Source organism: Physeter macrocephalus, chromosome 14 (assembly GCF_002837175.3).
Source record: "Physeter macrocephalus isolate SW-GA chromosome 14, ASM283717v5, whole genome shotgun sequence".
Taxonomy (NCBI): domain Eukaryota; kingdom Metazoa; phylum Chordata; class Mammalia; order Artiodactyla; family Physeteridae; genus Physeter; species Physeter macrocephalus.
In genome coordinates this window covers 81939353-81952561 of record NC_041227.1, presented here as the reverse complement: position 1 = coordinate 81952561, position 13209 = coordinate 81939353, and the positions used below count along the sequence as shown (strand labels likewise).

The window sequence follows — 13209 nt, the reverse complement described above, 5'->3', positions numbered from 1 at the left end:
TTTTTTTTTTGCGGTACGCGGGCCTCTCACCGCTGTGGCCTCTCCCGTTGCGGAGCACAGGCTCCGGACGCGCAGGCTCAGCGGCCACGGCTCACGGGCCCAGCCGCTCCGCGGCACGTGGGATCTTCCCGGACCGGGGCGCGAACCCGCGTCCTCTGCATCGGCAGGCGGACTCCCAACCACTGCACCACCAGGGAAGCCCACTCAGGATAAACTCTTAGGGGAGGAGCAGGAGCCCGGCGTCCGCAGAAATGATACACAGTACCTCGGGGACGGCGCCCGTTCCCTCCGTCTGCTCACCCACGCTGTCGCTCAGTCCCAGAAATACTATGCCCGCCGCACAGAGGAGTGGGCTAAGGCCCAGAGAGGCCTGGGGGCCGGCCTGGCCGTGCTTAGGGAGTCAGGGCCCACCTGGGCTTTGGCCTGTACTCTCCCTTAGCCTGGGTGCCCCTTGTGGGCACCTGGGGGTGGGCTCTCTCCTCTAGTGCCCAGCACAGGGCAGGGCACACGGCCAGGCGTGGGAACATCTGGCCCCGTGGGGCCGTCCAGCCCAACCCGCGGGTGCGCCGGAGCCTGTGGCCCGGGCTGAGCAGCATCCAGCCACCCTGAGCCCCTACCCCAGGGAACCCTTGTCTCGTTCCCAGCCCAGAGATGGAGCCTGTGGCCCAGACCTTGGCTGATCGGGGCACGCCTGGTCCGGTGAGGACCCGTGGCCAAAACCAGTCCAACAAGAGGGAGCCCTGAGACCTCCTGGCCCGGCGGGCAGTGTGGGCTGTGGTGCTGTGGCACCATCGTGCCGACCACGGGAGACAGACGAGGATGCCGTCCAAACGTGCGGGAGGGTGGGGCCGAGACAAGGGACGTTGTTTAAGACCCTGGACCCAGCCTTGCCTGAAACCGACCCTAGACCCAGACTGTCCGATTGCAGGAGCGGGCTCAACAGCGGCCAGGAGGTGAGTCCACGGTCACCCCAGCCAGCAGGCTCACCTTCACAGCTCCTCTCTGCCCGGCCCAACCCCTCAGACCCGGCCACACCCCGCGCCTCCGCCATCCTCCCCGACCCCGGCCAAGACAGCCCCTCCACCCCGTCACTCTGGGACACTGGGCAAGTCACTGCCCTCCCAAGCCTCAGTTTTCCAGCTCCCAGGGCTGCCCCAAGGCTCTGGTGCTGACAGAACGGAAGGCTCCCCGCACACAGGAGGTGCCTGACGCACCCGGCTGCCCGCCTACGCGGCCAGTCCTCGCAGGAGTCTACCCTTAGAGGCTTGACCCCCGGCCTGGAGCAAAGGGATGATCTGGTTGGCCTCCAGCAGACCCAGGCTGGGATGGGAGGGGCTGGCAGGCCAAGGTCGGTATCAGAAGTGGCCTGCCAGGAAGTGACCTCTCCTGGCCACAAAGCCTGGGCTGACCCCCTCCTCACCAAGGGCCCAGCAGCCCCTGCCCAGTGCCCCCAGATCACCTGCAGAGGTCGCCACCAGCTGGGACATTGTGGCCACTGCAAACCTCTGGAGGGGTGGACCAGAGTCTGAGCGTCACGTTCTGGAGTCTGAGCTGGTGGGCCCCAGCCTCTGCCCCACCTCCCCTGAGCTCCAGGCTCCTGGCACATCTACCGTCTCCCAACACCTGTGCACGGATGCCCGGCAGACCCTCAAGGGCACCTGCGTCTTCTCTCCATATCCTGCCCCTCAGCTGCTGGCTGCTCCTGTGACTCAGGATGAATGCCTGGAGCCAGCTTGGGCGTCCCCTCTTACAGCCCCGTCTGGTCCCTCACCAAGTCCTGGAACCGCACCCAGGCCAGCTGTGCTCACCAACCCCGCTGTCACCTCTCTGGTTCGAGCCACCATCCTCCCTCACCTGGACCACGTGCTGTCCCTCTGCCGACCCAGCACACCACACCCGCCGGACCCCGGGGCCTTTGCACCTGCTCTTCCCCAGATGTCTGCAGGCCCCACTGCCTTGCCTTCTCAGCAGGACCTGCCCCGACCCCCATGCCTGAAATCGCAATCCCCAACACGCCCCATCCTCCTCCCTACGCTTCCCTACAACTTACCCCTTTCGCGTACACAGAATTTACCTGCCCGCTACTTTCCTTTCTGTTTCCTACGCCAGAACAGAATCCCCACAAGACGGGAACATTTATCAGACTGTGTTGCTACTGCCTGCTCCCCAGAGCCTAGCCTGGGCCTGGCACAGAGCAGGTACTCGGGAAACCGTCACGGAGGTTCTGACGTTCTTGGATTCGGAGAACTCAGCTCTCGAAGCAAACCTCTAATGCCGCACACCCCGGCCAGGCCTTCTCAGTGCCCCAGCCTCTCCTGACCCTACACTGGCCGTCGCACACATTCGGGCCTGTCCTGCCTCTTTCACGACCACGAACGTGAGGCCAGGTGGGAGAAGTGGACGATGTCCCCCGCCCACGTGGCCTCTGCTGGGGCCGCCCCAGGGGGCTGGAACGCAGAGCTGCAGGCGAAGGCAAGCGGGAGAGAACTCCCGGGAGGGGAGGCAGCAAGAGCCCCGAGTCCTACGAGGCCTCTCTGTGCAGGCCTGGGCTCGGCCGCCCATCCTCCAAGCGGGGCCACAGAGTCTGGCCTCTCGAGGAGCACGAGGGGCGCTAGGCTGAGGGCCCCGGGGGGGACAGACGCACCTGCCGTGTGACGCCCCGTTTCTGGTTCATGGCCGCCAGGTAGCGCAGAATCAGCTTCGTGGCCTCAGTTTTTCCAGAGCCGCTCTCTCCGCTGACCAGGCAGAGGGGCGCAGTGAGCTCCAGCCCGTTCACGGCCTCTCCTGGGCCCCCCCGACCCCACCGTGACCCAGGAAGACACGGGCAGGCAGGCCGGCCCCAGCCCTCCGCCGCTCACCTGATGATTATGCACTGGTTCTGTTTGGCATCGAGCATTTTGGCGAAGGCGAGGTTTGCAATTGCAAAGAGGTGCCTGGAGAGACAGGCCACCGGTGTTCCTGGGCCAGGCCCTGCTGGCGCTCCCAAGCCTCCCAGGGGACAGGCATGGGGACGTCTCTGCCTAGCCGAGCAGCCAATCCTGCCGTCCCCCACCCTCGGGGAACGCTCCCCGCAAGGCTCCCCACCCAGGGCTGAGCCACAGTGGCCTCCAGCCCACGGGGGGCTGCGGTCAGGCTCAGGGGGAGGCTGCTGGGCTCCCCACCGCCATCCACCACCCGCGGCTGAGGGGCAACCAGGGACTTGCCAAGCTCAGGCAGGAACCCAGGAGACCCCGGGGAGGCCCCCTCCCCCAGCCCTGGGGACACTCACGGGGAATTCTCGGCCAGGGCCCGCCCGCTGTACTGCTGCACCTGCTCCAGCCCATAGATTCCAAACATCCGGTACGGGTTCACCGACACCAGGATGCTGCCGACGTACGTCTGCCGGGCAGACGGGGGCCTCAGGGCCCGGCTGTGTCCCTCCCCCCCCCTCCTGGGAGCCGGGATCCCTGTTTCATGGGGACAGACGTCTGGCTGCCTGGCCCTGGTGCCTGCACCCTGGGCCCCCGCACAGTTTGAGGGGGCGTGTGCTCTGGTGGTGGAGTGTCAGGCACTGAACCAGGCTGAGGCTGGGAGGAGGGCGGAGCACGCAAAGCCCCACAGCCACCATCCCACAAGGGGGCTGCTTCCGCCCCCTGACCGTCGCCCCTGGGCCCCAGGTGTATGGCTCCCAGGGCTCTGGAAGCTTTACCCGTCGGGCCCCTGGTGGGGGGTCACACACTCCTGGGAACCCTGTCTCCAGGCCTCTAAGACTCTACGTTTTAGGATTTTGGATTTTAGCGCTCCCGGCTCTTGAACGCTATGCTCAAATAGTAGAAACTCCAGGGTTCAAACCAGATGCCACAAGTCTGGGGCGAGCAGGAGAAATCCACGCTTCCCACTACAGCCCCAGGAAGCAGGGAGGCAGCTGCCCTCAGACCCAAGCCCAGGGCGGGGGTCAGCCCCAGGCCTTACGTAGATGAGGTTCCGTTCAAATCTGGTCTTGAGGTTGGCCAGCACAGTGGTCTCCTGGAGGTCTCTGGGAGGAGATGGAGAGAGACAGTCAGGGCCCACCTTCCCCTCAGGGTAGGGCCTTGGTCAGAAAAGCCTGCATTCAAGTCCTGTCTCTGACGCCAACCAACTGTGAGGCCTCGAGCGAGTTACTTAACCTCCCCGTGCCTCAGTTTTTCTATCTGTCCAATGGGTATGATGATCACCGTTCCCACCGCGCTGGGGTGGGGGATGCTCTCAGGTAGCAAACGTGAAGGCTGTCGCCGTGATTGGATAACAACATCGACCAGCACGGCCCTCACGTCTGACGCGCCTCCAACGTGCCAGCACCCTCACACCAACAGCCACCCCACAGCATCCTGCGGGCGACAAACCGAGGCAGAGAGGCTGAGTATTTGCCCAGGTCCCAGCTGGTAAGCGCCGGGGCTGGGGTCTGGACCCAGCCCATCTGAGTTACTGGGCCTTTGTGACACTGCCTGAGCCTCGCTCAGCAAGGGAGGAAACAGGCTCTGAAAATGTTCCAGGAGGTGAGGGGCACCCAGGTGGGAGGCGGCGACCACTCACCGACCCTGCCACCCCCACTCACTCCAGCTGCGTCATGTCCTCCACGCCGTCCTCCCGGTGCTGCTCGCGGAACCGTGTGGACGGCAGATTGCGGACGGAGTGCATCTGAGGGAGACAGCCCGCGGTCAGCCAGCCGGAGGGTGCCCGCGCGTGGCCCCCGGCGTGGACGTGGCCAGGACCCACTGCCGTGTGGAGGAGGGAGCCCTGAGGCCGGGCCGGCCGGGTCCTGTGGGCTGTCTGCCCCGGAACACAATGCTTAACTCCCAGGGACCCGGCCGGCCTCGGCACTGCCCGTCTTCCCCGGGGGCCCTGCCAGGGGCTGAGCACACGCACGGGGGCACTGCTCTCTCTGCCCGGCCAGAAGGCCTCCCACCTCACGTTCTCCCAGGCTGACACCCTCCTCCAGGGTGAACCCCAGGTCTGCCTATGCGACAACTAGGAGAACACCCGCATCTGGTGCCTGGGGCCTCCGGAGGGACCAGGACTTTCGCGTTCGGCGCCGCACCCCATGCCCCGTGCAGGGCAAACGCAGACCCACACGCACAGACCCACAGGTAACGGCGCCTGCAGCCCAGGCGCTCCCACGCCCACCCGTGGTCTCGCACGAGGCTTGTGGACATGCACGCCGGCCTGCGGTGCCTGCCCGGAGGCACACACACGTGCAGGCACGTGCTCTCAACGTCCCTTGGACAGGTTCTCATGTGACAGGTGTCCCCGCACCCGGGGGTCTCGAGACGAAGGCCCCGATGTCCCCTGTGGGCTGCAGGCCCACCACCGTGCCCTGGTAGTGTGTACACTCGAGCCCGCAGATACGACGTCTGCCCAGGCCGTGGCGCATACACTCTCATGCTCTCCTCGCTGGGCTGTGCGGCGCCCAAGCACACGTCCCAGGCCCGCACGTGACCCGTGTGACTGCAAGCACACCTGCGGGCCCGCCTGTCCTGCCTCTCGGGTCCAGCCTGCACCCCTCCCTGAGCGGAGAGGAAAGGGGACACCGGGAGGCAGCCCGCATGCCAAGTAGGGCACAGCAGGTATCACCCCAGAGGCCCTGGCCTCCCGCCCACCCGCCTGCCCACGTGCGCCAGTGGCCGCAAACCCTGAATAATTCAGCCACTCACGTATTCCAGGGTGAGGAGGGCCCACGCATCCTTGCCCCTCACCCCCGGGCGCTTCGCGCCCCGCTCCTGCAACGCTGCGGCCCACACGGCACGGGGCACCCGCCGTTGGGGCCAGGGCCCCCCCAGCAGCCAGGCCGCCCCGGTCGCCATTGATGGGCCCGCTGGCTGCCCGCTCCACGGGGCACCGTCTGCAGAGGCTGAGAAACGCCCGCCACCCCTGCGTGCCCCGCCCACCCCGGGCGTCCCGGGGGAGGCTCCGGTGACCACCCCCCTCCGCTGAGGGCCACCCGGCACCGGGCTCGTGTTCCGCCACGAGCATGGCAGCCAGGCATGGGCTTGGCACCCCTCAGAGAGGCTGCCTGCCCCACACCCTACGAGGGCCCAGACAGACTCCTGGCTCAGCCGTGATCCACCGTGTGACCTCCTAGGTCTTGGCTTCCCCACTGTTCAGTAAAGAAACCGGAAGGTTGGTTCCTGAGCCCTCACCTTTGGACAGTCCAGAACCCTGCAGCCCGGGGGACTGCCCTTAGGCAAAAGCCCCAAAGAGACAGAAGACCCAGTTTGGGGGACGGTCAGCAGCAAGCAGGAGGAACAGCAACAGCACGAACGTGAACGCGGGGGTGGGACAGGGTAGGGAGGCAGGGTCTGCAGTTTCGTACTCCGCCAAGATCCCTGTGGCGGGCTCGGGGTGGACGTGCCATCCAGATCGGTCGAGGATAGGACTGCTTGGAGCCCGGGCTGGGACAAGATCCCTTCCTCCGAGTGCCTGGAGGCGGTTTCTGGCATCACCGTCCTCTGCCTGCCTGTGCCGGGCACCCCCTTGTTCAATCCCCCAGAAGCTCTGGGAGGTTGTTCTCCCCAAGGTACAGATGGGAAGACCGAGGCCCAAGCAGGCAGCAGTTCGCCAAGGTCCCGAGACTGTCTCCTGCCCTGTTTCCCAGGATGGAACCACAAGCCCTCCCTCTAACCTGTACCCCCATACCTTGTTCCACCAGCCTTTGGGGCCAACCTTTTCCCCGGGGCCCCCGTGGGGCAGGCAGGAAGCTCCAGGGCCCAGGCGGCAGGACGGGGGGCGAGCATGTACTCGTGTGCAGGGTTGGTGGGCCTCCGCCGGCAGCCAGAGGCGGGACCAGAGCAGACTCCAGGCTCTCAGCCTGGGCCTGGGCTCTGGCTCCTGGTTGGGAGGCCGCAGGGTAGCAGGACAAGCTCGCTGGAAAGAGCTCAGCTTTTGCACACGAGGCATGACCACAGCAAAACGCCCAGGGCTTGCCCGGAGCCGTTCACCCGCCTTGGGCAGGGGTCCTGGGGCCCCAGAGGGCGCCAAGGGGGCTGGGGCCCTGGGCAGTGTCCCACAGCGGCGCCATGGTGGCCATGTGGCCCTCATCTGGTCAGAGGTGGCCAACGGGTAGGAGAAGCTGAGCCTCAGTGCTTTCCGCTCTGAGGCGGAATCCTTGGGGGGTGTCGGGGTCGGGGGTTCAGGCTCTGCTGGTGGCTGGGGGTCCTCCGGGCAGGCCTCTTCTTCAGGCTTCTTGGGGCTCGGGCTGGCCGATTCGGTCAGCTGTCCAGGCCCTGGGTCATGGTGTCTACCCAGGAAGACACCGGTTGAGTCAGGGGCTGGATCTTCAGGCTGGGGAGCAGGGGATAGCCCTGGGCCCACGTGCTGGAGGAAGGGGTTTGGGGGTACAGGGGGTGGCCGGGAGAAGCCACGGGGGTTCGGGCCTGTCCTGCCTCTTTCACGACCACGAACGTGAGGCCAGGTGGGAGAAGTGGACGATGTCCCCCGCCCACGTGGCCTCTGCTGGGGCCGCCCCAGGGGGCTGGAACGCAGAGCTGCAGGCGAAGGCAAGCGGGAGAGAACTCCCGGGAGGGGAGACAGCAAGAGCCCCGAGTCCTACGAGGCCTCTCTGTGCAGCCCTGGGCTCGGCCGCCCATCCTCCAAGCGGGGCCACAGAGTCTGGCCTCTCGAGGAGCACGAGGGGCGCTAGGCTGAGGGCCCCGGGGGGGACAGACGCACCTGCCGTGTGACGCCCCGTTTCTGGTTCATGGCCGCCAGGTAGCGCAGAATCAGCTTCGTGGCCTCAGTTTTTCCAGAGCCGCTCTCTCCGCTGACCAGGCAGAGGGGCGCAGTGAGCTCCAGCCCGTTCACGGCCTCTCCTGGGCCCCCCCGACCCCACCGTGACCCAGGAAGACACGGGCAGGCAGGCCGGCCCCAGCCCTCCGCCGCTCACCTGATGATTATGCACTGGTTCTGTTTGGCATCGAGCATTTTGGCGAAGGCGAGGTTTGCAATTGCAAAGAGGTGCCTGGAGAGACAGGCCACCGGTGTTCCTGGGCCAGGCCCTGCTGGCGCTCCCAAGCCTCCCAGGGGACAGGCATGGGGACGTCTCTGCCTAGCCGAGCAGCCAATCCTGCCGTCCCCCACCCTCGGGGAACGCTCCCCGCAAGGCTCCCCACCCAGGGCTGAGCCACAGTGGCCTCCAGCCCACGGGGGGCTGCGGTCAGGCTCAGGGGGAGGCTGCTGGGCTCCCCACCGCCATCCACCACCCGCGGCTGAGGGGCAACCAGGGACTTGCCAAGCTCAGGCAGGAACCCAGGAGACCCCGGGGAGGCCCCCTCCCCCAGCCCTGGGGACACTCACGGGGAATTCTCGGCCAGGGCCCGCCCGCTGTACTGCTGCACCTGCTCCAGCCCATAGATTCCAAACATCCGGTACGGGTTCACCGACACCAGGATGCTGCCGACGTACGTCTGCCGGGCAGACGGGGGCCTCAGGGCCCGGCTGTGTCCCTCCCCCCCCCTCCTGGGAGCCGGGATCCCTGTTTCATGGGGACAGACGTCTGGCTGCCTGGCCCTGGTGCCTGCACCCTGGGCCCCCGCACAGTTTGAGGGGGCGTGTGCTCTGGTGGTGGAGTGTCAGGCACTGAACCAGGCTGAGGCTGGGAGGAGGGCGGAGCACGCAAAGCCCCACAGCCACCATCCCACAAGGGGGCTGCTTCCGCCCCCTGACCGTCGCCCCTGGGCCCCAGGTGTATGGCTCCCAGGGCTCTGGAAGCTTTACCCGTCGGGCCCCTGGTGGGGGGTCACACACTCCTGGGAACCCTGTCTCCAGGCCTCTAAGACTCTACGTTTTAGGATTTTGGATTTTAGCGCTCCCGGCTCTTGAACGCTATGCTCAAATAGTAGAAACTCCAGGGTTCAAACCAGATGCCACAAGTCTGGGGCGAGCAGGAGAAATCCACGCTTCCCACTACAGCCCCAGGAAGCAGGGAGGCAGCTGCCCTCAGACCCAAGCCCAGGGCGGGGTCAGCCCCAGGCCTTACGTAGATGAGGTTCCGTTCAAATCTGGTCTTGAGGTTGGCCAGCACAGTGGTCTCCTGGAGGTCTCTGGGAGGAGATGGAGAGAGACAGTCAGGGCCCACCTTCCCCTCAGGGTAGGGCCTTGGTCAGAAAAGCCTGCATTCAAGTCCTGTCTCTGACGCCAACCAACTGTGAGGCCTCGAGCGAGTTACTTAACCTCCCCGTGCCTCAGTTTTTCTATCTGTCCAATGGGTATGATGATCACCGTTCCCACCGCGCTGGGGTGGGGGATGCTCTCAGGTAGCAAACGTGAAGGCTGTCGCCGTGATTGGATAACAACATCGACCAGCACGGCCCTCACGTCTGACGCGCCTCCAACGTGCCAGCACCCTCACACCAACAGCCACCCCACAGCATCCTGCGGGCGACAAACCGAGGCAGAGAGGCTGAGTATTTGCCCAGGTCCCAGCTGGTAAGCGCCGGGGCTGGGGTCTGGACCCAGCCCATCTGAGTTACTGGGCCTTTGTGACACTGCCTGAGCCTCGCTCAGCAAGGGAGGAAACAGGCTCTGAAAATGTTCCAGGAGGTGAGGGGCACCCAGGTGGGAGGCGGCGACCACTCACCGACCCTGCCACCCCCACTCACTCCAGCTGCGTCATGTCCTCCACGCCGTCCTCCCGGTGCTGCTCGCGGAACCGTGTGGACGGCAGATTGCGGACGGAGTGCATCTGAGGGAGACAGCCCGCGGTCAGCCAGCCGGAGGGTGCCCGCGCGTGGCCCCCGGCGTGGACGTGGCCAGGACCCACTGCCGTGTGGAGGAGGGAGCCCTGAGGCCGGGCCGGCCGGGTCCTGTGGGCTGTCTGCCCCGGAACACAATGCTTAACTCCCAGGGACCCGGCCGGCCTCGGCACTGCCCGTCTTCCCCGGGGGCCCTGCCAGGGGCTGAGCACACGCACGGGGGCACTGCTCTCTCTGCCCGGCCAGAAGGCCTCCCACCTCACGTTCTCCCAGGCTGACACCCTCCTCCAGGGTGAACCCCAGGTCTGCCTATGCGACAACTAGGAGAACACCCGCATCTGGTGCCTGGGGCCTCCGGAGGGACCAGGACTTTCGCGTTCGGCGCCGCACCCCATGCCCCGTGCAGGGCAAACGCAGACCCACACGCACAGACCCACAGGTAACGGCGCCTGCAGCCCAGGCGCTCCCACGCCCACCCGTGGTCTCGCACGAGGCTTGTGGACATGCACGCCGGCCTGCGGTGCCTGCCCGGAGGCACACACACGTGCAGGCACGTGCTCTCAACGTCCCTTGGACAGGTTCTCATGTGACAGGTGTCCCCGCACCCGGGGGTCTCGAGACGAAGGCCCCGATGTCCCCTGTGGGCTGCAGGCCCACCACCGTGCCCTGGTAGTGTGTACACTCGAGCCCGCAGATACGACGTCTGCCCAGGCCGTGGCGCATACACTCTCATGCTCTCCTCGCTGGGCTGTGCGGCGCCCAAGCACACGTCCCAGGCCCGCACGTGACCCGTGTGACTGCAAGCACACCTGCGGGCCCGCCTGTCCTGCCTCTCGGGTCCAGCCTGCACCCCTCCCTGAGCGGAGAGGAAAGGGGACACCGGGAGGCAGCCCGCATGCCAAGTAGGGCACAGCAGGTATCACCCCAGAGGCCCTGGCCTCCCGCCCACCCGCCTGCCCACGTGCGCCAGTGGCCGCAAACCCTGAATAATTCAGCCACTCACGTATTCCAGGGTGAGGAGGGCCCACGCATCCTTGCCCCTCACCCCCGGGCGCTTCGCGCCCCGCTCCTGCAACGCTGCGGCCCACACGGCACGGGGCACCCGCCGTTGGGGCCAGGGCCCCCCCAGCAGCCAGGCCGCCCCGGTCGCCATTGATGGGCCCGCTGGCTGCCCGCTCCACGGGGCACCGTCTGCAGAGGCTGAGAAACGCCCGCCACCCCTGCGTGCCCCGCCCACCCCGGGCGTCCCGGGGGAGGCTCCGGTGACCACCCCCCTCCGCTGAGGGCCACCCGGCACCGGGCTCGTGTTCCGCCACGAGCATGGCAGCCAGGCATGGGCTTGGCACCCCTCAGAGAGGCTGCCTGCCCCACACCCTACGAGGGCCCAGACAGACTCCTGGCTCAGCCGTGATCCACCGTGTGACCTCCTAGGTCTTGGCTTCCCCACTGTTCAGTAAAGAAACCGGAAGGTTGGTTCCTGAGCCCTCACCTTTGGACAGTCCAGAACCCTGCAGCCCGGGGGACTGCCCTTAGGCAAAAGCCCCAAAGAGACAGAAGACCCAGTTTGGGGGACGGTCAGCAGCAAGCAGGAGGAACAGCAACAGCACGAACGTGAACGCGGGGGTGGGACAGGGTAGGGAGGCAGGGTCTGCAGTTTCGTACTCCGCCAAGATCCCTGTGGCGGGCTCGGGGTGGACGTGCCATCCAGATCGGTCGAGGATAGGACTGCTTGGAGCCCGGGCTGGGACAAGATCCCTTCCTCCGAGTGCCTGGAGGCGGTTTCTGGCATCACCGTCCTCTGCCTGCCTGTGCCGGGCACCCCCTTGTTCAATCCCCCAGAAGCTCTGGGAGGTTGTTCTCCCCAAGGTACAGATGGGAAGACCGAGGCCCAAGCAGGCAGCAGTTCGCCAAGGTCCCGAGACTGTCTCCTGCCCTGTTTCCCAGGATGGAACCACAAGCCCTCCCTCTAACCTGTACCCCCATACCTTGTTCCACCAGCCTTTGGGGCCAACCTTTTCCCCGGGGCCCCCGTGGGGCAGGCAGGAAGCTCCAGGGCCCAGGCGGCAGGACGGGGGGCGAGCATGTACTCGTGTGCAGGGTTGGTGGGCCTCCGCCGGCAGCCAGAGGCGGGACCAGAGCAGACTCCAGGCTCTCAGCCTGGGCCTGGGCTCTGGCTCCTGGTTGGGAGGCCGCAGGGTAGCAGGACAAGCTCGCTGGAAAGAGCTCAGCTTTTGCACACGAGGCATGACCACAGCAAAACGCCCAGGGCTTGCCCGGAGCCGTTCACCCGCCTTGGGCAGGGGTCCTGGGGCCCCAGAGGGCGCCAAGGGGGCTGGGGCCCTGGGCAGTGTCCCACAGCGGCGCCATGGTGGCCATGTGGCCCTCATCTGGTCAGAGGTGGCCAACGGGTAGGAGAAGCTGAGCCTCAGTGCTTTCCGCTCTGAGGCGGAATCCTTGGGGGGTGTCGGGGTCGGGGGTTCAGGCTCTGCTGGTGGCTGGGGGTCCTCCGGGCAGGCCTCTTCTTCAGGCTTCTTGGGGCTCGGGCTGGCCGATTCGGTCAGCTGTCCAGGCCCTGGGTCATGGTGTCTACCCAGGAAGACACCGGTTGAGTCAGGGGCTGGATCTTCAGGCTGGGGAGCAGGGGATAGCCCTGGGCCCACGTGCTGGAGGAAGGGGTTTGGGGGTACAGGGGGTGGCCGGGAGAAGCCACGGAGGCTGCCTGGGCCTCCCGGCCAGGGCGAGGGGGGCCGCTGGGTGTCAGGCATGTCCACGTCCCAGCTGGGGGCCAGTGGGGGTACTATCCAGGGCGTCTCCGAGTCCTCGGGCTCGCGCTGGCTCTCGCGGTGCGCAGTGGCAGGGGCGGCGGCAGCCGCCCGCCAAGACCCAGGGCCGGGCGGCAGAGGGAAGGGCTGGCGCAGCCGGGGCTTCACGGCCCTGGTGGGAGGCTCGCTGAGGCTGCGCCACGTGCGCGGGAAGCGCGAGGGCAGGTTGAGCGAGCGGTTCCGCGGGCTGGGGCCCGGCAGAGGGGACGACGAGGGCGGCCGCGGGGAGCCCAGCGCGGGCGACCGGGGTGCGCCCGGGCGCCCCGAGGCTCGGCGCGGGGACAGGGGCTCCCGCAGCGAGCGGGGACGGCGGGGCAGCGGCGAGAAGGGCGGCCGGAAGGGGCCGGGGCGGCCGGAGGGCTGGGGGGACAAGGGCCCCAGGGGCGAGCGGGGCCCCAGGGATGAGCGGTAGCCCAGGCGGGGCGGGCTCCTCAGCGAGGGCCGGGGCGAGGGCCCGGGGAAGCCGAAGGCCGCGCCCCGGCGGCGGGAGCCCCTGAAGGAGAGCCGGGGTCCGGGGAAGGCCAGAGGGTCAGGGGGCCCCTCGGGGCTCACGGGCGGGGGCTCGGCCAAGGCCCACCAGCTGGCCTGGGGTGCGAGGGGCACGTGAGCCGGGGCGGCCCAGGGCGGCGGGTGCCGGCGGAGCGAGCCGTAGGGCGAGACCGGCGGGGCCGGCGGAGCGAGCC

The 13209-nt window shown here is 67.3% G+C and overlaps 1 protein-coding gene across 1 annotated transcript in view; it reads right to left on the bottom strand.

Moving 5' to 3' along the window:
- Positions 1-13209, bottom strand: part of MYO15A (myosin XVA) — a 46877-nt gene that overhangs the window by 31466 nt on the left and 2202 nt on the right. Inside the window, exons 3-9 of the mRNA XM_028498071.2 lie at positions 12152-13184; positions 6652-7149; positions 4574-4656; positions 3952-4015; positions 3269-3378; positions 2859-2933; positions 2645-2735 (exon numbers count right to left, since the gene is read on the bottom strand). Coding sequence (XP_028353872.2) covers positions 2645-2735; positions 2859-2933; positions 3269-3378; positions 3952-4015; positions 4574-4656; positions 6652-7149; positions 12152-13184 — 1954 coding nt within the window. The remainder of the gene's footprint in view (positions 1-2644; positions 2736-2858; positions 2934-3268; positions 3379-3951; positions 4016-4573; positions 4657-6651; positions 7150-12151; positions 13185-13209) is intronic.